The sequence below is a fragment of the Dromiciops gliroides genome, chromosome 6 (genome assembly GCF_019393635.1).
Source record: "Dromiciops gliroides isolate mDroGli1 chromosome 6, mDroGli1.pri, whole genome shotgun sequence".
Classification (NCBI taxonomy): Eukaryota; Metazoa; Chordata; class Mammalia; order Microbiotheria; family Microbiotheriidae; genus Dromiciops; species Dromiciops gliroides.
Window position 1 is genome coordinate 124,243,540 of NC_057866.1, and position 24,974 is coordinate 124,268,513.

A 24,974-nucleotide genomic window follows, 5' to 3' on the forward strand; every position below is an offset into this window, starting at 1 on the left:
CTAAATTATCTACCATCTGCAGTAAAGCTGCTGCCATATGGCCTGCATTAGAAACTAAAAGACCTTATGCTAACAGAAGTTTGGTTTTAGAGTAAGAGAGAGGGTTAAAAAAAGATAAAATCGTGAAATAATTGGCATGTGTTTAAAAAGAGAGGAAGGAAAAAGTTTTCCAGTTTAAATCATTAAAAAGAGAACTTTTTATTTAAAAAAAAGGTTTACTGGCATCATGTGTTTTCTACTTTGACAATACTGTTTTATCTTGGATATTTGGTCATAATTGTCAAAATCTTGCTTTTTTAAACCACTTCCCACCTTCCAAATATTGCTTCTCACAAAAAAAAATAAATAAGGTGAGGTCTTTTGCTATCAAAATTGGATGCCAGTAAAATTGCTACCAGTACTATTACCTCTTTTTACAGAGAGTATCATTCTGACTTTATTATTCTCATTTTTGTGTTTCTACCAACATGTGGAAAAGAATCACAGGTTAGAGAATTATGGGAAGATAAACAAAAGCGAGATGGAAGCAGCATAATTGATTTTATTTTTCTGTGTATCATTTTGGCCCTTTGTTGGAAAAGTTTTCAATCCCGCTGTAGGAGTTCAACCTAAGAATTCTCAATTTGAGGATATTTTTCATCTGGATGAAACTGGCATCCCAGAGTTTTCCTGCTCTCATATTTGGACTTCTGGAAAGTCAAACTTAGTTGTCAGATCAGAATTATTCATTCATTCATTTATCCATTTTACTGCAGGGCAGTGAGGGTTAAGTGACTTGCCCAGGGTCACACAGCTTAGTAAGTGTCAAGTGTCTGAGGCTGGATTTGAACTCAGGTCCTCATGAATCCAGGGCCAGTACTTTATCCACTGCACCACCTAGCTGCCCCCTATACTGATAAATTTAAAACAGATAAGCCTAATGTTTTATTTGAATATTACTGGAATAATCAACAAAGACTATTTAAATAATTCTGGGGGGCAGCTAGGATATTGTTTTCCTTCTACCTAGTATTGATAGCAGATGTAAAAAAAATATTTTTAATAGGCCAAAAAAACCCAAGCTTTTTTGAATCATGGATAATATGGATAACAATTCAGTTATTGCAGAATTAAATTAAGCCTGAGCTTCTTTTGCCAACTTGATATTAAGTAGGAAGCAATGGGCTAAAGAAAGGAATTGTTTTACTAAAGCTATCTTAATTTCATAGTTGACGTACTCATATAGTAGGCAAGTCACCTAGTGATAAAACTTTTTTGTGTGTGTGTGCCAGGGTTCTGATAAAATAAGGAAAATTTAAAATGGCCCCTGTCCTTTTTCAGTCCAATGATGCTTTGCAGTAATGGTGGAGTGCTGGGAAAGGGTTCCTGGAGGTGTTGAGTCGCAGTTTTTTACCATCAACAAATTGTAATTTGGCTATTGGTTGCTGTAAATGTGAGGTCCTTGTTCAGTAATTGAATGGACATATTGTCAGAAGAGATGAATCACATCACTCTTGATATTCCTGCTATAAATGAAGTGAGAAGGAAGGAAGGAAGTTGGGGCTTAAATGGGATGATGGCTCACAGGATCCTTGAAGAGGCAAAGAAAGAAATTGGCAGCACGGGTTTTATAAGAGATGTTTCATTGACAGTGCACCATCATCATGAATTGTAGCATTATGGCATAGTGTAAATATTTGAAGCTACTGAAATTAACTTGTAAAATAGACAAGTAAAATAAATGTAAAACAGTTGACAATAGAAACGACATCAGCACAGACTACAACAATTTCATCCAGAAAGTAAACCATAATAAAGAGCCCAGAAAGTGCCCATGCAAACATCTGACATACTGGCCAAACAGAGGTGACTGTCAAAGTCAGCATCAGCTTAGAATATGAACTCCTCTATCAATTTTTACAAAGAAAGATGATGTGTATTGTTTCATAAAGCAGAGAAGCGAAGAGAGTAAAAGTCTTACTTTGTCTAAAGACCTCTGGAGCCAGGCCTAAAGGGCCATTCAAAGACTACAAAGGACTGGGGTGGGATGGGGGGTGGGGGGTGGAATAGATTAATTACTCAAAACAAAACTTTTCTCATCAAGGAGTGGACAATCACACTTGGACTGATATGGTTAAAAGAAGAAATAGAGGGGGCAACTATGTGGCGCAGTAGATAGAGGAAAAGGGCCTTGTATTCAGAAGAACCTGAGTTCAGATCTGGCCTCAGACACTGACACTAGCTGGGTGACCCTGGGCGAGTCACTTAACCCTCATTGCCCCGAAAAAAAACCCAGACAAACAAAAGAAGAAATAGAAATGGCACTAAAGAGCACAAAGGCAGGAAAAGTAGCTGAATTGGGATCAAGAATAAATGAGATACGTAAATGAAGCAATCAAGCACTTATGAACACCAGCTGTATGCAAAACATTTGTGCAAAGCAGTGGGGATTCAGAAAGAGAAGTCACAATTTCTATAAAGAAAGTTCACATCATAGTAGAGGAGATGACATACATGGAAAGTTTCAGTTGCCGGTCATATTGGAGGGTCCCATGGTCCTTAGGGTGCAGCAGCAAAGTTGATGGTGATGATTGCTGTTTAATGTCATTTCCATTGACAAAATCACATCAGTTTCTAATGTTGAACCATATGACAGTGTCAAAAGACTTTATTGGCAAGAACTTTTTAGGTCTCTAGTAGTTTTGTCGGTAGCACCTGCAGGAACAGCTGTCGGGTGGCATCTCCACATGGTTTCCTTCCAGGATGATGGTTGTGAGGATTCCTATTCCAAAGGTTCTTGGATTTAGAGACCTCGGCTGACCTCCAGCAGAGGGTATTGTGAATGATGGTTTTAGTTTGACCTTCCTGTCACATGCTGCCTCCTATTTCTGCCTCCAGGTGTCCAAGTTCATGCTGGAGGTAATACAATTGATGGACCAATGGATAGGTTTCTAAAGTAAGGGAAGTAACAAAGCCATAGGAAGAAACCTCAGACCTTACTGATTCCTCATAAGCATATAGGTGATAACTACACCTGTGTGCTTATCCTCTCATCTATACAAAGTCCTTTTGAGAGTCATCTACACATGAATGGAGTGTGTCCAGCGAGGTTATTAGTAGGGAACAAGCTGACTTTTGCACACAATATTCAACCGCATACTACGTCTTTACTGTCTCTCAATTGACTGAAAGATACAGAAAATACAAGATCCCATTGTTAAATGGAAGAAAGGAGCACTCAGCAGAACAAAACTCCGTAGGTTCTTTTATACATAAAATCCTAGCCATATTTGCCACTTGGATGTAGGAGATCAGGATAGAGGTCAGGTCAACGAGGAGGATTTTATGTTGATGTTGTAAGCTCCAGTTGCCCACACAGAAAAGACTACAGTATATATCTGAAGGGATGACCTATCAAAGTTCATCAACATTCTCTATCTGAAACAGACAATTTGGCTTAATGAACTGGGTCCAAAATTTTAAAAGAGGAGTGCATAGGGCAGCCAGGTGGTGCAGTGGATAGAGCACTGGCCCTGGATTCAGGAGGACCCGAGTTCAAATCCGGCCTCAGACACTTAATGCTTACTAGCTATGTGACCCTGGGCAAGTCACTTAACCCCAATTGCCCCACTAAAAAAGAGGAGTACAAACTGGATCACTTTGGGCAAATTGCAAAGCAATTTTACTGACCCCACACTTCCCATAATAGCTGTGGCCCATTTTTTCAGCACAAACATGTTAGTAGTGTTGTCTGTATGGCAGTACAATCTGCAGCATGATTTTCTCCAAAACAACTGAAGATAAAGGCAGACAGTAGAAAGGCTTATGGTAGGTTTGAGCAAACATAGAACTAATGAGAATTCCAAATAGAATTGCTTGACAGATCAAGAAAATGGGTTGGTTACATAGAGGATAGAGGTCAGCTAGAATGCTCCCCTGGTGCCTTAGCAATTTTAGGAGAAAACAAGAAAGGTCTCCATCATCTTTGGGGGAGCCCAATTGGATTGTACCTCATATTGTTGGAGGGAACTCATCATTTTGAGTAAAGAGAAAGAATTTATAAGAATATCTTCAAGTAAAATACTCCATAATTTACTATGGAACCATCATGGTGAAAGCCTATTGCATTTTATAATGCCAGGCTGGTAATTCAAAGTACAAGGTATGACATCCTGTAAGGTTATATTATCTATATTTTTGCATTCATAAACAGACATGTATTTTAGTCCTAGCCACTCACTTAATAGGATGTAAGCTTGTTGAGGATAGGAACAAATTTTATCTTCCTTTCTTAACACAGTGCCTTGCAATTAGCTGTTGATACTAAATGTTTGAATTCAACTGAATTTGGCATGTGTAAGACATTGTATGAGACACAAGTCCCCTACTTTTATGGTATTTAGGCTAGATTGCCATAGGCCTTGATTTTTCTGGTAACTGAATCTTAAATATTTAGTCACTGATCACAAACTGGATTTTCTGTGAAGACAGTGAAGATTTTGTCCTCTCCTTGAACCAGTGTAGCATTCTTTGCTTGATATTCAGGGTGTAAAAAGTGGGACTTGGATTATCATGTCCTTAAGTAGATAGACTCAGAAGTAACTAACTTTGGGGTTGGCTTTATTGCATATTTTTACAGACTTCTTACATATACTACTAAGGGTTAAGCTCTAATTTCATTACATAAAAAAACCAGTCTTGGAACTTAATGGACAGAACAGTATCATGCTTCTTAATTTTTTAAATGTCATTTAAAAATAGTGCTTATTTTTTCATATATATGATTTTTTACAAACAAATCTCTAGTGAAATTATATTCTCCTGAGGAGTTTGGGAGTGAATTAGCACATGCGCTCGCTCGCTCTCTCTCTCTCTCTCTCTCTCTCTCACTCACACACACACACACTCACTCTTAACCGTAGATAGACAGGTGGTATCATTTCGTGCATGTGAAGAAAATACCTAGAGGAAATCTGTTGTTTCTTTAGTTATTGGAGATAATTGTGGAACCTAGAGCCTAGCTAGTCATTTCACTTGCAGAAAGCAGCTAGGTTACTGTGCTGTCTAAAATAGAGGATACTGTGTTCTAGAAAATAGAGAAATGTCTTCATGCAAACCCTCATCCAAAATCATCTCCCTCCAAACTGATGTCTTGCTATATTGACTCCCTAGAAATATATAGGTCAAGAACTCACTTGCTATGGTATATTTCGAGCATACTCATTTATATTGGGGGGATAAAAACAGGAGGCATTAGACCCACTTATTTCTTGATTGGTAATATTTGTTTATAAGTTGGTATGTAATGACAACTATGTGTTGTTTAATATAACTGCCCCTACTTGTTTATGTCTGATAGTTTTCCAGCTAACTTTTTCCTGACTTCAATTCCAGTGATGAAGAACGATACAGATACAGGGAATATACAGAAAGAGGCTATGAACGTCATAGAGCGAGTCGAGAAAAAGAAGAGCGACATAGAGAAAGAAGACACAGAGAAAAAGAGGAGACAAGACACAAGTCATCTAGGAGGTGTGTTCTTTAATTTAAAAAATGAAATGGATATGAAACTAGTAGAAATCCACTTGACTTGAAATACTAGAAAAATCATATAAACACTTCCAAATAATCAGTAGTATACATGCTGCTCTCTAAATCATTAAGAATAACTTTTTGAAACACAGCATTTATTCAGTCATAGACAGTGCATTCAAGCTTTCACTATCCACAAATCTGGATGGTGTGTGACACGAAGGGCAATGCAGCACAGAATCTGATATGGAAAATTAGAAGTGTGGTAGCATAAATGTCTTTTTAAAGAGATAACGTAAGCAACCCAAAATGTCTTTTTTAAAAGTATATGTTCTGCTTTAAATCCATTGTTTAAAATCCCCAACTGCTATTACTTTTTATAATTTTGTCTTCTATAATTTAGATTATATGAATAGAAAGTATAATATGAGTTAAATAGATTTCATTCCACGGTCACCTGTCGTAAAAAACCGTATGTGCCTAAAGGTCATCTCATCAAAATAGTGATGATCTGATCAGTGTTTTGTTTTTCCTTGATTCCCAAAGCACAGAGAAACAAGGAGGCCTGGTTTCATTTGTCAGGTTCTGGTGTAAAAAATATTGTGACCACCAGTCAACGTACAGTAGCTCTGACCTTTTTTTCCTTTTTTCTCTAGTAATAGTAGACGACGCCATGAAAGCGAAGAAGGGGACAGTCATAGGAGACACAAACACAAAAAGTCGAAGAGGAGCAAAGAAGGAAAAGAGGCTGGCAGTGAACCTGCCCCAGAGCAGGAGAGCACTGAGGCCACCCCTGCTGAGTAGGCCCGTAGTGCTTTCATTAAGGCCAGAAACTGGCTGCTTTAAATCTTGTTCTTTTTCTGGATAATGTTCAGAAATTTCTGCTTAATCTTGTTCTGTTAGTATAAAGAGAAAAGGTTAATTTTTTTTTCCAAAATAAAGTGAATTTTTCATGTCAAGTTTAGACTTGCTTGATTTTTGTCATCATCTTGTAATATTTGAGAAATCAAAGGGCAGAAATCTCTCGAGGGTATTGTGAAGAAATCATTAAGTAGATTTAGAGAGGGTGTTCCTTTCAAACAGGATACCAATGTGGATATCACGTTAATGGAACATCAGGCTCCTCTCTGCGCCATGGTTTTCAAGAGCTAATCAGCTACCTGTCTCATGCCACACTGCTAAAGTATCACAAGGCATACTTGTATGAGCCTCAAGAGGACTTCATGAAAACAGGAACGTGTTATTTGCAAGTAAGTTTTTTTTCTTTCATATTAGGATGGAGCTATTTCTGTTGACATAATATGGCACTTGTTTTTAGTATTACAACTATCTGGCAAGAGATTTTTAGCATACATTTGGGAATATAAGTAGATGGTAGAAGTTCAGTATTTCCAAATCAGGAAAATCCGTTTTTAAGGCAGTCTGGTAATTTTGTCAGAAATTACTAGAATTATGTAGTTCCTAGCAGGCACATACACTTGTTATTTGGCACCACTTTGGACCTCCTCGTGGTCATCCAAAAGAGCCAGGATTAAGTTGGTTTTCTGTTACCAATCACCAAGGCCTCTTGGCCTGTCTGTCCATTTGTGCAATTTTACATTGTTGCTACTACCTATGTTGTGAATTTAAAATCTCTTTCAATAAAGATATTAATTATTTAAAGACGTAAAGGCAAACTCATAATTCTGGGTACTTTGGGGATGATCCTAAAGTTAATATTGGTAGTTTTTGTAACAAATCACATGGCATTACAAAGAATTCATTAGTGTATTTTTAATTATAACAAATTCAATTCATATAATGAGGACAAAATAAATTTGAAAAAATATTTGCTGCCTAGCTGATCACTAATGGAAAACCTTGCTATAATGTCTCTTCAGCTATTTGGGATTGAAACCATAAATTTAATCATCACATTATTTCTCTGGTGTTTTACAACTGCCAGTTCTTTTTCCTTGTTGATTTCTTAATCAAATTGCATATAAATTCGAATACAATAATAAGGGGCACACAAGTAGTTCTGGCTAAAGGGTTTTTATTACATTATTATATAGAAAAATATAAACTTAGAGACACGAAATGATGAGTCTTTGACATGAAAAACTACTAATAGTTTTCTGGTTTTTTGAGAAGCATTCTTCTTGAGACCCTACTTTTCTGACATGCAAGTTTACATTTTTCTTAATGTACCCATTAAAAAGTAAAAGTTGAAAAAAAAAAAGTCGAAATCTTATGTCAAATTTTAAATAGCTTGTTTGTGTTCTGTTTTCCACCACAGCATCACTTGTTCTATAAAAAAGTTCCAGGCCAAGAGACAATAGTGAGGGTAATTCTTCCTTTCAGTTCTTTCAGCATCCTTGCCAAACAAGCATGCATCATTCCTGATGTGCTTCTACCATTGACAGCAAGAAGAATATCACCACATCTGGAAATACAGAACGACAATATGTTTATCCATTGTTACAGTTATTTTAAGATTTTTTGCTAGTTTGTTTCTCTTACATCAGTCAGCAGTTTCATGACATCCCCTTATTTTACCATTAAGGGAAGACTTGTCTATCTCAAGCCTTTTCCCTGCACTTATTAAATTATATATACCCTTTGGCTCCAATGTATTTTATAATACTTTATCAAAAAAGACAGCTATGCCCATATTTTTCTATTCAAATGTATAAATTCATATATGGTAGAAAGAAGTCATGTACTAACATAAATAGCACATAAACCTGAAAGTTTATAGCTAGGCTTTTTTAAGTAGTATGAAACAAAGTATTCTCCCTCCCAGATTCCTTAATATAATAAACCTGTGTACTCAGGAGAAATTCCACCAGAACAGAACCCCCTTCAATTACCCATTTATCCTTACCTAATTCTTCCATCATTATATGCTGGTGTTCCTTCAACAATAGATTTAATAAAAAATGGTTTGTTGCCGCTGTATTCTTCATAACCTCCTACAATACTGAAACCTAGACTTCCAGCTGTATTCCTTCGTAATATTACGTCTTTGCAGCTGTACAAATACCTGAAATATCAACGTGATTAATGTATATACAGAAGGTTAAGCTTAATTACTCATGACTCTTAATTCACCTTTCTGTTCCTCTTGTTTTTTAGATTAATAATACCATGGGTTCACTCAAAAGAAAATAAGTCTTCATTAGTAAACTAAATTTGTTTATCTGACTTTCTCTAATACCTTTCATAAGTTTTGTATGAAAAAGCATTACAGAAAGCTAACAGTGGCAGAGACCAACAGTGAAATAATGATTATAGTAACACCTGAAAGGTAGAGCGGAAGACATGCATTTCAGATGTTGGAAGTAGCTAAAATAAGTCCTAAAAGGTTGGTGGTGGCTAGGTTGTGATGGGCTTTATATGTCAGACTGGGGAGTTTTATCTTGGAGACAAAAGGTAGCCACTGAAGGTTTTTGAGCAAGGTCGTATATATTCCTTAGATTAATATTACAGGTGTGTGGAGGATCGATTAGATGGGGAAGAAATTGGAAGCAGGGATATCAATTAGGAGTTTTATTGCATTGGTACAGGTAAAAGAGAAAGATCTGACCTTGAGGGTCACATAAATGGAGAGGAGAATACATGAGAGGTTACAAGGATGCAATCAACAAGATTGAAATGATCATGAGGAAGAAGGAAGAATCAAAGATGACTGAAATTGAAAAAAACTGGCTGACTGGAGAAATGGTATCACTCAATAGAAATAAAGGAACTTGGGGAGTGGCAGGGTGAATTTGGTGGTGGTGATGGGAAGAAGTTTTTTTCCCCATTTGGGGCATGTTCAGGCAGTTGATAATATGAAACTGGAATTCAAAAAAGAGACAAGGGCTGGATGTGTAGATCTGAGTCATGCACACAGAAATTCTACAGAGATCCAAAAGACTAGATCACCAAGAGGGGGAAAAAAATGACCCAGGTCAGAGCCTTGGAGTAGACCATAGATCAGATCAGCCAGAGAAGATATGGTCAGGCAGGTAAGGAGGAGAATCAGCAAAGAATTAAGTGGTTGGGGAAGGGGGCGGGGTAATTCACAGTCAGTATAAAGGTCAAATAGATGAGGGCTAGGAAAAGGCAATTAAGGTGACTGATAATGCAGAAAACAATTTCAGGCAAGTGGTGGGATTGGAATTCAGATTGAAATCCATTGAAAAGGGAGTTAATAGGAAATGAAGGAAGTCAGTACTTTCCCTGGGAATTGCTATGTGAAAAGGAGGGCATAGGCTAAGAAACCATTTTCCAATTTCTTCTATTTATCTGTATCTATCTATATCTATATCTATATTAGATGATTATGCCTCTTCAAAGCATTTTTCACAATCCCCAGCCATTACCCACCAGACCACTTCTAGTCATTGCTGCTGAACTCAACTGGTGAAATGGCCTTCTAACTGTTCTCTTTGATTCAAGTCTTTTACCCCTCTCCAATCCTCCACACAGCTGCCAAAGTAATCTTTCTAAGGTACAGATCTTCATTTGCTAGGGTCTAAGATAGCTTGAAGGTATAGCAGGGTCAAGTGAAGGTTTTTGAGGAATGGAGGAGATAGTTCATCTTAATACCCACCCGAATCTGGATCAACATGTTCCTTTTAATAGACAAACACTGAAATTGTTGGTCTTATGAAATGATACATATTGGCAGCTAATCTTGATTATTCTGCTAAAATGCCTACAAGTGCTATCATATCAGTGCAGAAAGTCTGTTTGAATTCTCATATCTTCATAAAATTTAAAATATTGATAAGGTTTGTATATTAATTACTACTAACTGTTCATTGCATTTGCAATTCAATCTTTTCTCTAAAATTTCTAATTCCCAGATTAAATGAGATTTGAAATAAAATTAAAACATTTTGATTAGATTAAAAATTTTAAACTGGTGTTCAAATTAGTTAATTAAACATCCAGGTTTTCAGGTTTATTTTTTAATATAATCATTTAGGACCTTACCAATTTTGTTGTTTTTTTAAAAATATATAATCCAGTCACCCAGCAAAAACAGGGTAGCTTAAAAGCATGAATTGTAATAAACAAGAATCCATATCCTAATTTTGATGTAAAATAATATTCTTTTGCCTTATTTCACAGCAGGACTTTATGGTAGTAGTAGATTTATCCCAGTGGAACTACAAATATTCACCTGCTGCTAGGATGTTAGATACCATGTTTACACAACAGTTCACTGGCTGCTAATGTTAAAAACAGATGATTTGGGGCCTTTCTCCAGAAACCAGAGAATATTACTTTCCCATCTGGGTGGCTGTACACCAAATGACTTTGGGGGAGGAGTCAGAGAATTTGGTCAATACTTAACCAAGGTCATGGTCAACTGTCGTCTTAGCTAACTGTGTTAATGTATTATTTTTAAAAATTGGTCAGTATGTAGACATATTTCAGTATTTGCTTTCATAATAATAGGATTTGGGAGATGCTGAATGACAAGACTATGTCATTTTTGGTATTTGCTAACTAGGTTTAATATGAATAGTGGCTAAAAATACAGGAAAAAAAATTTAATGACACTTAAAAAAATCTTTTTCCTTTTTTTTAGTTGCTACCTATCATACACCAGAAATACAAGTCTTGTAAAATTAAGTTTGTGTGGCTGTGCCCATTTTGATTTAGTTTTTGTTTTGTTTTTTCTTTTTTTCTGGGCAATGAGGGTTAAGTGACTTGCCCAGGATCACACAGCTAGTAAGTGTCAAGTGTCTGAGGCCAGATTTGAACTCAGGGCTCCTGAATCCAGGGCTGATGCTTTATCCACTGTGCAACCTAGCTGTCTCCCCCCTCCCCCCCCCCCCATTTTGATTTAGGAAACAAAACAGTTCCTAGTTAGAGAATGGCATTCTGTGTCTCATATTGTCATAATGGTAAGTTTAGTTTTCATTTAAGTATAAGGTCATAGATCTTAAGCTAGAATGAAATGGGATCCCAGATTTGGAGTGGGAAGAGACCTCATTGGAACCCTTTCATTTTACAAATGAAGAAACTGAAGCCCAAAGAGCGAAGTGACTTGGCCATGGTCATATAGATAATAAAAAAGGTGGGATTTGAGACCATTTTGCAAATTTTAAAGCAATATGTAAATGTAAGCTACCATTATTTTGAAAAGATAACAAAAATCAATTAACTGTGCTGGCAATTCAAATTAATCAAAACTAAATTTTTTTTCCCTGAATGTTTTCATTGACGTTAAGTATAAGTCTGGCATTTGAAGTAACGTTTTAATGTTTCAACAATTAGGTTTACTGACTTGGATCTTGGTCCTCACATACAAACTACTGTTATTTAAATATTTATATCAAGATTGCCTTCTGGAGATTTTAAAAAAGAAGGGGCCATCTAGAATCATCTATAGTAGTTCCTTCAAGTAGAAAGTCAGGTGCTGTGATCTGCAAAAAAATGCATTATTAATGAAGAGCCTATCCCCATTACTGTTAATTGTATAGTTTTCATCTTCCCACTAACTTAGATGTATTCATTTCTGGGGTACAACCTATAATTTCTATATTGCACATCAACTCAACCTGCCAATGAGTTCATTAGTTCCCTGGTCCACTTAATTTATCTTTTGAAATTTGATTCCCTATAAGTAAAAAGTTCAGCAAAACTAGTAGGTGCCTGTGAATACAGTGAGTTATGAAGCCACTAAGAGGGGCAGCTAGGCAGTGCAGTGGATAGAGCACCGGCCTGGAGTCAGGAGTACCTGAGTTCAAATCTAGCCTCAGACACTTGACACTTACTGGTTGTGTGACCCTGGGCAAGTCACTTAACCCCAATTGCCTCACAAAAAAAAAAAAAAAGGAATGAAGCCACTAAGGAATGGGCCAAAACAAATGTTAAATCTCCTGCTTTAATCATTTTTCATTAGAGAGTGTGTGTGCATGCGTGCACATGTGTGTACACATATATATGTGTACATATTAAATACAATATGTTCAGTTAATATTACTGTTAAAAGATAGAGACATGGCACATTTGTTTTAGTTAAGAATATAAAAGAATAACATGATAGACTCTCTACACTTGGAAGCAGCCTAAGCAAGAGTGTTGTTACAGTAATAAAGGAGGATCAGGGATTTGAGTGATATCTGGACATAAGAGAAAGTCTGGGAAAAGATCTTTGATTCCTACAATTTAAGAGAGAGTATCCACAGACCACAGCAGTTCTTAACTACCTAAACAAAAAGGAAAATGAAAACCATCTAGCCTTAAAACACCTTTTAATGCAGGGAGTAATCCATGTTTCTACATATAACACAAACTCTAATTTAGATACTGATTGTTTAAAACTGCAACAACAAAAAAGAGACCAATTATCTCATCAAAACCCCTTGATTTGCAGATTAGGAAATCGTTTCAGAAAACTTAAGTACTTGTTTAAGATCACCTGGTTAGTAAGTATTAGAGTTCATTACAGAATCCAGGTTTTAAAATTCTGGACCTAATTCAAACAATGATAATAGGAATAATTAAAATAACAAATTAAAATTTTGTTCTGTGGCTGGTACAATACCACCCAAGTATATAATAAGATCATGGATTGGAAGGTATTTGAGGTCATATAGTAAACCTTCAGTTTACAGTTAAGGAAACGGAAATCTAAAGATGATGTTTTCCCAAATATGAAATAGCGGAGGTAAGATTTTAGCCCAACCCCTTAAAATCCTCTTTCCACTGGACCTCACAGAAGACAAATATTTGCCACAAATAATACAATCTCCTGGAATGATAATTTTTCGTGGTTTCTAAGATATAAAGGTGGGGAAAAGTAGAGAACGATTGTCACTAATTTAATTTTAAATATGCCATGAATTCAATGTCTGGCTCCACGTGGGGTGAAAATGTGGTCACAGCAATGATGTATCATGGGATGAAAGGAACCAAAGACATGAAGAGTAAATGTACTTAGTGGTTGGTTTTTACTAATGGGGAGGATTTTTGCTCAAAAGAGAATCTTCCCTACAACTCCCACTTTTCTGTGTGGTTTGCAACTATTCTGAATCTTTATGAATCCTTCATGAAAAGGATGCCTACATGCCATGGGCAGGGGCTGAATGTTTTAGACACCCTACTGTGCCACATCCTGGAGAAAACAGTATAGCTCAAATGGTGTTCTGTTTTGCTTTTGTAAGTTAAGCATCCCTGATTGGGGGGACGTGGGCAGGACGTGGCTTTTTAAATGGCAGAAAGGTATGAACTAACCTGGAACTTTAGGAGCAACATTTCTTTCCCCGATTCTTTTACAACCTGTTAGGCCAGCTAGGGCGGGCCACAACTCCCTGTCTGTGTGTTTACTTTAGTCACAATGGGTGTGAGTGTGGGAGAGGAGCATTCCCCCCCCCCCCAAAAGAATTTCTAAACACTTAATAGTGCACACGATCAAAAAATAATCATGATGTGTCCAAAACTCTTGAAAACAACTCTGTAACTGTAAATGCATTTCAGTGCAATTTATAATTTGACAATTCCTAGGATATTTGGGTTGTCTCCAATGTATTAAAGGTTTATTCCTTTGTGGTCCTAGTGGGAACCCTGGTGGCTAGTCAGAGCAGTAGGAGCCGAGGTTTGAAGATCCTTTTCATCCTCTGAGAGTTAGTGAGCCACCTTAAATAGCCTCATGTTAAATGGAGTGGGACCATAGCAGGTGCGCAATAAAGCGGAAGACCACCCTGATCTCCCGGCTCCTGGAACTCTCTGTTCTGGCTCAGAGTCCCCATCTAATGCAGATGCAGGTTCCAAGTCCCAGGCCTTGCTTATTCCCTTGATAAGTCCCTGCTTGCTCTCTTGTTTCTTACTATCATCTGTGATGTGAAGGGAATTGTTCTTTCATTTGGATTAGCTGGAATCCTCCCTTACTCAGGCACTGAGTCACTCTTTGTTATTTGAAAACTTCTTCCCACAAAATAGTACTGTTCAGATCAGGAAAAACATGCCAGAGGTGCTACGAATAAAGGAAGCTGTGTCTAAAGTGGAGTATCATGCTGCTAACATCCATCACAACCCATCAACAATAATGTATGAATTTTGCCCAGATTCCACTCCCAGAATCTGGTCCTGGGTAAAGAAGGAACACATGAAGTTATCTCAAGTAGTTCAAATCACATTCTTGTGCAAACCTATGATGAAGCTTAAGTGGAAGAAATACCTAATTGAGTTCTTCTAGGAGTGTTAGGAAAGGTTTTTAAAGGGAAAGAAAATCTTATAGGAAACCTTCACCCCCAAAACTTCAGAATTCCAGGATAGGAAAAGGTTAAATTCTTAGGGAAGAAGGGAAATGATTTAATGTGTCTTAATGTGATACATGTCCTGATGAGAGAACTTGTTGAAGGACTTCCAGATGCTGAGTATGGGCCCTCAAGAGCTAGCAGAATAAAGATCATAAGTATTCCCTGAGTCAGCTCCAGTTAAATGGCATCTGATAACCTGTGTGACTAAATGACATCTGAAACTTGCCTCGCCTGGCATACAACCGGGTATTAATAAGGGTGAGACACAGCTTTGTTTATTGTCCATTCGAAGCCACTTTTACTCTTTCTACCCATTGCCTGAGTCTGAATATAAGAGGATGGGTACCCACTGGATCAGCATACTAATGCCCCACTCTTCATGCACACTCGGGCCCTTTTTGTGTGAATCCAGTTGCAGCTGGGGATGTAATTACAATAAATTTCCTGTTTCTAGACTTGATATGTGGTGGAATTTTTCTTCATTGGAAGCTAAGAGGGCTGGCTTGGAGTGGCAATAGGGCATATAGGCCTAGCTAATCATAACAAGAATTTAAAGAAAGACTTGATGTTCTTCATCTAAACGGAGTCGAGATTTCTTTTTAAAAATATTTTGCAAAAAAAAATTAATAAAAAAATTTTGCCTTGTTTGTAACTGCCTAGGGCTTCCACAGCCAACCAGAATATATTTCACAAAGGGTCGTAGAATAGCCTGAAACTCCCACCTGAGCATTCAAGATAGGTACCTGGAGACATCCCCATGTAATAGGGCCAAAAGTGTAATGAATTCATGTCTATATCAAGGAAAGACTGGTTTCAGGAGTCCCTCAGGGACTCTACTAGCTGGAACGGCAAAAGTTAAAGACAAGAATGCTCAGCCTCCGAGTGAAAAGCAAAGTGTGTTCCAGGGAGGGAATTGGATCCTGGCACTGCCCAAGTGGGTGATGTAGCAATGAAGATGGAAGATTTCCTAAGAATACCAAAGCAACTGAAAACCAGTGATTTGTTGACTGGGAACACTTCAGGACACTCCCTCACTCTTCCCTTAGAGGGCACTCAGGAAAAGCTCATGTTTCTCTCCCACCAAAGAGATAGGCTCCATTGTTCCCTCAGCCAAATGAAAGCTAAAATGCAAAGGAGGGTGAGATGAAAATCTTGTCATTTGATTTCAATACTATGGAAGGAAAGGGAGTATCTCTTTGCTATTTCTTATTTGTAATTTCTTTGTGATTTCCAAGTCAGGAATACCTGGGTTGAAATCCTCTAATATACTGGTTCTATGACCTTCCAGAGTCAGCATTGTACTAAATGACCCATAACAGCCCTTCCATCTCTTAAATCCTGTTATGTGTGGTAGAACGGTTCTCTGAATACTATTAGGAGAAACAAACTCCTAATTTTAACTTCTCCTGGCTTAATTTCCAGAGGCAGATCTCAGTTTGGTACAGCTGCTCAGAACACCTTTCTCCTGGGGGAATCTGTGTGAGAAAATTAAATGTCTCACTCTGTAGCTCTAATTGCATTTTGCCAAAATTACAATTCAGCTGCTTCCTGGGTTTTGCAAATAAACTTTTCAGTTACAGAGGGTGAAGAGAAGACAAAGCCAAGCAGTTCAGCTACACAGCTGTCTTAATGGCAGATTCAGTGTCACAACTAAAGCTGCAGGGCATAGAAGGGTGTGTAGCACTAGCCTCTTAGGTCTTCTCCATGTCCTCTGTTTCTTATGTTCATTTTAAAGAATAGGTCACAGACACAAGCCTTTTAACCACACATTAATATCACTCCCTTTCTGCCTATTCAGACCCAAAGGGAAAGGCAGAAGTAGTTTTAAAAAAAAGTCCCACAAGCAAGCCTGGTTCCAATTAAGATGTGAGTATAATGAATCAGCCCGAGAAATGGGAACATAAATCTTTGTCCGCGCTCCTCTATCTGAACGTCATTTGTAGACTTACCTTGGCAATTCCAACCACATGACCCAGGCTGGGGACCATTCGCTGGGCTGTGCAGTGCTCTGGTTGTTCTCCAGGGCCAGACAGTTGCCGCCGGTCTCCAGGGACTCACATTCTCTCAGTTCTAGGGCTTTGAGCACCACAGCTGAGGAGGTGTTTTTCAATAGTGCAACTGCTTCCCCTCGGCTGGCCCCCGTCAGGTCAATCCCATTGACATTCAGCAAAATGTCACCTAATAGCCAAAGATCACAAACTGCTTTTAAAGGGAGGGAAGAACAGTCGATTTTGTTTAACATGGGGATAGGTGGCAGTAGGAGAGGGGGCTGGGATTTTGTAGCTTGTGTTTGATTCATGACTGAATCTATGAATCTGCATAAAGAATAGATTTAAAACTTCACATAGCAATATAGGTCAGTTTATATTATTGCCCCCCCCTTAAATTGAGCAGTCATTTTGGGGACCTCACTTAAAAATCAGACCAACTGCCTTGAATCTACTTGAATTTTTCCCCTCTGCTTTCTCTCTTATTTTCCCCCTCCTCTCCATAGGAAAGGAAAAGCACAAGTTGAAGCAACTATCATGAAATCAGCAAGAAAGCCTGCCTACTATTAGACAAAAAACTTAGAATTGTGGTTAAGAAGGAAGTATCAGCTGGGCTATATTGTTCTTTCTCTCTGTGTGTGCAGAGGTGAATTAATGTAGTAAAGTAATGGGTTGATAGGATAGCTCCTGTAACATTAAATGGTTTATGTCCCTGCTAGCCCAGGGCCTGGCACACAGTAGGAACTTAAGAAATGCCTCTTTGTTTGATCCAGTTGAGGTGCCTCCTCTAGCTATCTGCCTCTTCAGCAGCTTGGCTCCTCTCAGTTATCAGGAATTTGCCAAGAATATAGAGGATGGGGGCAGCTAGGTGGCACAGTGGATAAAGCACCGGCCCTAGATTCAGGAGGACCTGAGTTCACATTCAGCCTCAGACACTTGACACTTACTAGCTGTGTGATCCTAGGCAAGTCACTTAACCCCCATTGTGCAGGAAAAAAAAAAAAGAATGTAGAGGATGATCTGACTGGGAGATCAGAGGGATTTTAGAGGTGATTTAATCCAAGCCCCTCATTTTACAGGTGAGGAAACTGAGGCAGAGAAAGGTCAAATTACTTGTCTAAGGTCACAAAGTTAGGAGGTGGAAAAGCCAGTATTTGAACCCCAATCCTTTGGCTACCACAAACCCAACATTATTTCCACTATATGCCCCACAGACTTTCTTCTCTTTCTTGAGATTGAGCCATGTCTGTCAGAGAAACCCAAACAGTATAGGAGGTGGGAGCAGAAAGAGCAAAGTCCTGGGGAGGCATAGTGCCCCATATCTTCACTGAAGCACCAACAAGCAGCTGTGGCACCAGGAAAACACCTGTGCTGAGCAACTAATGAGCTGACTGATGGCTGGCTGAAGTCCTGCTACTCCTCAGGGGGAGAACAGAGTTCATGTTCTCATCACGTGGGGGAGAATGCTGAAGGAATTGTAATACATAAATGAGATGGAATCTTCTTGTGCCACATTAAACACAGAATACAAGGCATTCAGAGAAACACAAAAGTTGCAGTTAAATAAGCAGACCCAAAGCAACAATGTACACAATTGAAAAATGTGTAACCTAAAACAAAAGCAAAAGGCAAAGTCTGATTAATTTGTAATGACCCATTTCACCCTCAGCCATTAGAGAACTAATGAAATCTGCTTTCCCCCTCTCATTAGAGGGATGGGAAAAGACAGGTTAAAAAATGTGGTGCATATGGTCAGATGCAGTCCTGTTCAGTTAAATTTGCTTAACTGTTTTTCTTTAATGCCAGAGAGGTTTTAATGGTGAGTAGAAGCTTAATTAACTTAATTAAATGGTTAATATAAAAACAGAAAGAGGCAATAAAACTTAAAAAAATTATTTTGAACCAGCCCTATGACTTCTTTGTTATAGAGACCTTCCAATGAAGAAACTTCTGCTAATGCAGATGGACACCTGCTTGGTGATTTATAATCTTAGCCCAGGCTACTGTGGCAAGTCACCTGACCAGAATGTATTAGAGGTGGAGCAGGGAGCCAGATCTTCATGACTGGGCCAACTCTCTGCCCATTATGATACCCTGTCTTCTCCTGTCCTTTTCTTGAAAATGAATGCCATTACCTGCTGTCTAGGGAAGGGGGGGAGGGAGGAGAGGGAAGGAGAAAAATTGGAAATTGGAAATCTTATCTAAACAAATATTGAAAACTAAAATTAATTAATTTTTTTAAAAAAGAAAATGAATGCCACTCAAACCCAGGAACTATATGAACACAATTACAAAACGCTTTTCACACAAATAAAATCCATCTAAACAAATGGAAAAATATCAATTGCTCATGGGTAGGCTGAGTTAATATAATAAAAATGACAATTCTACCTAAATTAATTTACTTATTCAATGCCATATCAAACTACCCAAAAAAACCCTCTTTTATAGAGCTAGAAAAAATATTAACAAAATTCATCTGGAATAACAAAAGGTCAAGAATATCAAGGGAATTAATGAAAAAATGCAAAGGAAGGTGGCTTAGCTGTATCAGATCTAAAACTATATTATAAAATGGCAATCATCAAAACCATTTGGTACTGGCTAAGAATAGAGTGGTAGATCTGTGGAATATATTAGGTGTACAAAACACAATGGTATATGAATATAGGAATCTACTGTTTGATAAACCCAAAGACTCCAGCTTCTGGGAGGAGAACTCATTATTTGACAAAAACTGCTGGGAAAACTGGAAAACAGTACAGCAGAAACTAGGCATAGGCCATGGGCACATGATCTAGACATAAAGAGGGATACCATAAGCGAATTAGAAAATAAAATACTATGAAAAAACTTTTAAAAACCAAGAAAATGAATACCTCCTCTCAGAAAACAGGTTCATGCTTTCAAGGCTTCACCCACCTACTCACATGGCAGTGTTAAGCTACTCAATCTCTAATCCCCTTTACCATGCTGTCATATCTTCTTAGTCTAGCCAATTCCACTTCCTCCTTCAGCTTACTATTTCATCATTTGAACCCCAAATCTAACTCTTCTATACCTGCGTTTTTTTTTTGTGGGGCAATGGGGGTTAAGTGACTTGCCCAGGGTCACACAGCTAGTAAGTGTCAAGTGTCTGAGGCCAGATTTGAACTCAGGTACTCCTGACTCCAGGGCCGGTGCTCTATCCACTGCGCCACCTAGCCACCCCAGATACCTGCCCTTTTAATGAAGGGATAATGCAATGAGAGGTATTGATTAATGGACAGAGTGAATCAGCAAGATCTGAGATCAAGACCCAGTTCTGTAACATACTAGAGTGTGACACCAGGTGTCAATAAATCACTTTACTTCTCAGAACCCCGGACAGCTCTCTAAGACTCCAACTTAAAGACAAGCTGACTACATAGGCAGTTCCCTACACAGCTGAAATTCCAGGTCCCTCCAAAAGGAGAACAATAAAAACAAAACAAAATCCTGAGCATAATAGATCAAACTTAGAACTTTTGTGTCCAAGGGAATAGATGAAATTAATTTTACATAACTCTATAAAATAGTAGAGACAAACAATAACCTAGTCCTTCCCCATTTATCTCAAAAGTGAGGACAGAGATTACAGTGCAAAACACAAACATTTTTACCAGGTCATTTCACCTGTAGAAGATAGCATACCCTACAGAGATATTATAACTTTACTTACTGTTTGCCTTTTCCTAAAGCACTTTGTATGTGTCTCTGCTTTAGTTACATTATTGTATTATACATAAATACATGCCATATTGGAGAAGGAAATGGCAAACCAGTGTCTCTGCCAAGAAAACCCCAAATGGGGTCATGAGGAGTCCAATACAACTGAACAACAAAAACATGCCCTATGCCACATGGTGTATTCCCTCTGGTAAAATGTAAGCATCTGGAGGGAAGCAACTATTGCTTTTAATCTTTGTATATGTGCCCTGAGTCCAGCATATAAGAGACATATAATAAATGTCTTTGGAATATAAGTAGTATTATAGTTATGTCAAAGCGGAAAACCTAAATCTCTTTCAGCTTCAAATCCAATGATTCTGTCATTTGCTCAAGGTCCCATGGCCAAGAAGTATGAGAACTGGAGCCTAGGACTTCTGACTCCAAACTTAGTGCTCTTTCCTCTTATATCATACTGCCTTAATCAGTTAGGCAAAGAATTATATTTTATTATTGGGGCATCTCGGTGGCACAGTGGATAGAGTGCTGAGACTGGGGACTGGGTTCAAGACAACCTGAGTTCAAAGCTGATCTCTGACGCTAACTTTGTGACACCGGGCAAGTCATTTACTCTCTGCTTGCCTCAGTTTTCTCAGGTGTAAAATGGGGATAATAATAGCACCCAGGATTGATTTGAGGATCAAATGAGATAATAAAAATTATAAAGCACTTATCACAGTGCCTGACATGGTAAGTGCTATATAAATGTTAGTTACTATTGATATTATTGTTATTGAAATATTAGCCATCTAGGTGTCTCAGTGGATAGAGCAGCAGGTCTAGAGTCAAGGAGACTTCTTCAAATCTGGCCTTAGATACTCACTTAACTTATTTTTACCTCACTTTCCTCAATTTTAAAATGGGAATAATAATGGTACCTTCCTCCCAGGGTTGTTGTGAAGAACATTTGTAACATGACTAGCATTGTGCCTGGCACATAGTAGGTTCTACATAAATGCTAGTTGCTGATTAGTTGTTGTGGTTGTCATCATTATCATTGTTACTACTACTACCACTACCACTATAACTAGTACTACTACCACTACTACCATGAAGATGACGGAGCAGTTTCCATTGAGGATCAAGCCATGAAATTTAACCAAAACAACATGGTGTTAATTTTTCTAGCTCCTGTTGATTCTTGAGTTTGTTGCAAGGTTCTAGTACAGGAAGTCAGAACCTTGTAAGAGCAAAAGAATGGCACTCTTTGCACACAACTTTGGGTGGGAAACACATGGAGTGGGGATGTGGAAAGGAGAAGCTTGATTAGCTTGGCAGATCAAATGAATTAATCTGGTGGGTAGTGTGGTGACTGTTTAGACAAGGTCTTGTCTTCCTAGTAATTCTTTTTTTTTTGGTGAGGCAATTGGGGTTAAGTAACTTGCCCAGGGTCACATAGCTATTAAGTGTCAAGTGTCTGAGGCCAGATTTGAACTCAGGTCCTCCTGAATCCAGGGCTGGTACTCTATCCACTATGCCACCTAGCTGCCCCCTTCCTATTCTTATTGAAAGGCAGCAAAGGCATAGCAGAATCCTGATACCTACTAGCTGTGTAAGTCACTTAACATTTCTGAGCCTCAGTCTCCTTGTCTATAAAATGGCATAATTGATAGTGGTAATAGCTTTGTGGCAGGGTTGTTTTGAGGATTAAATGAAATGATCTTCCCTAAAATAGCAGTGTCAAACAAATAGAAATAGGGGCCAATATTCCATACATATGGATCCTTGGGGACAACAAACTGACTTTGTTTTAAAATGTACCGTTATATATGTTTTATTGTATATTTCTTTTTGTTAGATATTTTCCAATTATATTTTATTTATTTATTGGGGGGGGGTGGCAATGAGGGTTAAGTGACTTGCCCAGGGCCACACAGCTAGTATCAAGTGTCTGAGGCTGGATTTGAACTCAGGTCCTCCTGAATCCAGGGCCAGTGCTTTATCCACTGCACCACCTAGCTGTCCCTCAATTATATATATATATATACACATATATATATTAATGTATTTTATTTTAGTTTTTTCTAGTTTTCTCAACATTTGTTTATACAAGCTTTCCAATTTCAGATTATTCTCCCTCCCTCCCCTCCCCTCGACAACAGGTAATCTGATACAGGTTTTGTGTGTGTGTGTGTGTGTGTGTGTATATATATATATATATATATATATACACACACACACACATAATAACATTAAACATATTTCGGCATTAGTCATGTTATAAGAGAAGAATCAGAGCAATGAGGAAAAACCTCAAAATAGAAAAACAACAGCACCAAAAGCAAAAGAAATAGTCTGGTTCATTCAGCATCTCTACTCCACAATTCTTTTTTTTTTTTCTGGATTTGGAGATCCCCTTCCATCATGGGTCCCCTGGAGCTCTTCTGTACCATTATATTGATCAGAAGAATCTAGTCCATCACAGTAGATCAACACACATTGTTGATGATACTGTGTACAATGTTCTTCTGGTTCTGCTCATCTCACTCATCATCAGTTCATGCAAGTCCTTCCAGGTTTTTCTGAACTCCTCCTGCTCATTGTTTCTTACAGCACAATAGTATTCCATTACATTCATATACCACAACTTGTTCAGCCATTTCCCAATTGATGGGCAACCCCTCAATTTCCAATTCTTTGCCACCACAAAAAGAGCAGCTATAAATATTTTTTGTACATGTGGGTCCTTTTCCCTTTTTCATGATCTCTTTGGGGAAATGACCCAAAAGTGGTCCCCAATTATATTTTAATCTGGAGCATGCCAGGGGAAGTGTTTGACACCTCTCCTGTAAAGCACTATACACCTATTAGTGATTACAAAGTCTACATGACCTAGATAATTGCCTGATCTTGCCCAGCTTCTTTTTCCTAGGTCCCTTTAGTTTTTACCTGTTTTTATTCGTCCATCTCTGCTTATGACTCCTCCAGGTTCAACACTGATGACATAGATAGGCAAATCCCATTCTCTATGGGATGCTCCCCCTGCAACAGTCATGCCAAGTGATTCTGTGTAGTCTTTTCGGACACTTACCACCTTCTCATGACAGGTAACAGCATGGAGGATAGTCTATGAAAGACACAAGGTAAAGGCAAATAAAATAAGTATGGTTGACTCATTTGTAACTATTATTGCATTTTCTAATTCATCATTGTTAAAATTGCACCAACAGGGGCAGCTAGATGGTGAAGTGGATAGAGCACCAGCCCTGGAGTCAGGAGGACCTGAGTTCAAATCTGGCCTCAGACACTTAACACTTACTGGCTGTGTGACCCTGGGCAAGTCACTTAACCCCAATTGCCTTACCAAAAAAATAAATTGCACCAACAATGTACCAGTATAGTGCTTGACACAGAAATGTAATATGAACAAAAGAGTACTGAATAGAGACCCAGCTCTAAAGGCATTTGATTTTTCTGAGCCTCAGTTTCATCATCTGTAAAATGGGAATAGCACATTAGTACTTACCTCATAAGGTCTTTGGGAGAATGAAAATATATAATGTATTTAATTAGCTTAAATTGTGTTATATACATGTTTCCTATGATTATTAGTAAAGTGAAGAAGGTGGACTAAATAATCTCTTTTTAAAAAAAATTAATATTTTCTGAATTCTCTCCCTTTTTCTCTCCTCCTCCCAGTGAGAAGGCAACCAATTTGACATAGGCTATACATGAGCAGTCATGTAAAGCATATTTCCATGTTGTACTAGGTAATCTCTAGCTTTATGATCCTAAATTCCCAGACCAGCAACCAGCTAAGAATGACAATAGTATTATTAAAATTATTAATGTATATTACTAGGTAATGAAGTAAGCAATTATATTTACTAAATAATGTCACTCTGTTTTAGACTCCCTTTCACCATGGAGTTCAGTACTATGGTCTGTCTCATCAATCTTCACAAACCCCTTAAGTAGGAAAAGTTCTTCTAATCCCTGGAGTAACCAGGAAGAAACAAAGAGGTTGATTGTTTTGTTTGTCTTTGTCAGGGACACATCTCCGATTAACTTTTTTTTTGCATGTACATATTCATATATTGCCTTTCATCTTTGAATCATAAATTCTTCTTGAATTTTTTATACATGTATGATTATGTAAAACATGACCATATTGGCCATTTTGTATAAGAAAACTTGAATAAGAGAAAAAAATGAAGAAAAGTGAAAAATAGCGTGCTTCAGTCTGTTCCATCAATATCACTTCTTTCTTTGGAAGTGGATAATATGTTGCAATAGTCCTTTGGGATTGTCTTGGATCATTGTACTGTTGAGAACAGTCAAGTCATTCACAGTTCTTCAAACAATATTGCTGTCTGTGCACAATGTTCTCTTGGTTCTGCTCACTTTACTATACATCAGTTCATACATGTCTTTCCAGGCCTTTCTTAAATCATCCTGTTTGTCACTTCTTATAGCATAATAATATTCCATTACTATCATAAACCACAGTTTGTTTAGCCATTCCCCAATTGATGGGCATTCC

The 24,974-nt window shown here is 37.9% G+C and overlaps 2 protein-coding genes across 3 annotated transcripts in view; one reads left to right on the forward strand and one right to left on the reverse strand.

The window, feature by feature from the left end:
• FIP1L1 (factor interacting with PAPOLA and CPSF1) overlaps window positions 1-6,470 on the forward strand; it is a 95,332-nt gene extending 88,862 nt beyond the window's left edge. The window contains 3 exon segments of the mRNA XM_043970099.1: window positions 5,374-5,511; window positions 6,168-6,343; window positions 6,345-6,470. Coding sequence (XP_043826034.1) covers window positions 5,374-5,511; window positions 6,168-6,343; window positions 6,345-6,419 — 389 coding nt within the window. The 3' untranslated portion in view covers window positions 6,420-6,470.
• Window positions 6,471-6,971: 501 nt separating this feature from the next.
• The window catches only part of LNX1 (ligand of numb-protein X 1), a 115,307-nt gene continuing 97,304 nt past the window's right edge, over window positions 6,972-24,974 (reverse strand). For both annotated transcript variants that reach the window (XM_043970101.1, XM_043970100.1), the window contains exons 7-10: window positions 23,381-23,558; window positions 16,706-16,934; window positions 8,378-8,536; window positions 6,972-7,936 (exon numbers count right to left, since the gene is read on the reverse strand). In XM_043970101.1, coding sequence (XP_043826036.1) covers window positions 7,801-7,936; window positions 8,378-8,536; window positions 16,706-16,934; window positions 23,381-23,558 — 702 coding nt within the window. In that variant the 3' untranslated portion in view covers window positions 6,972-7,800. The remainder of the gene's footprint in view (window positions 7,937-8,377; window positions 8,537-16,705; window positions 16,935-23,380; window positions 23,559-24,974) is intronic.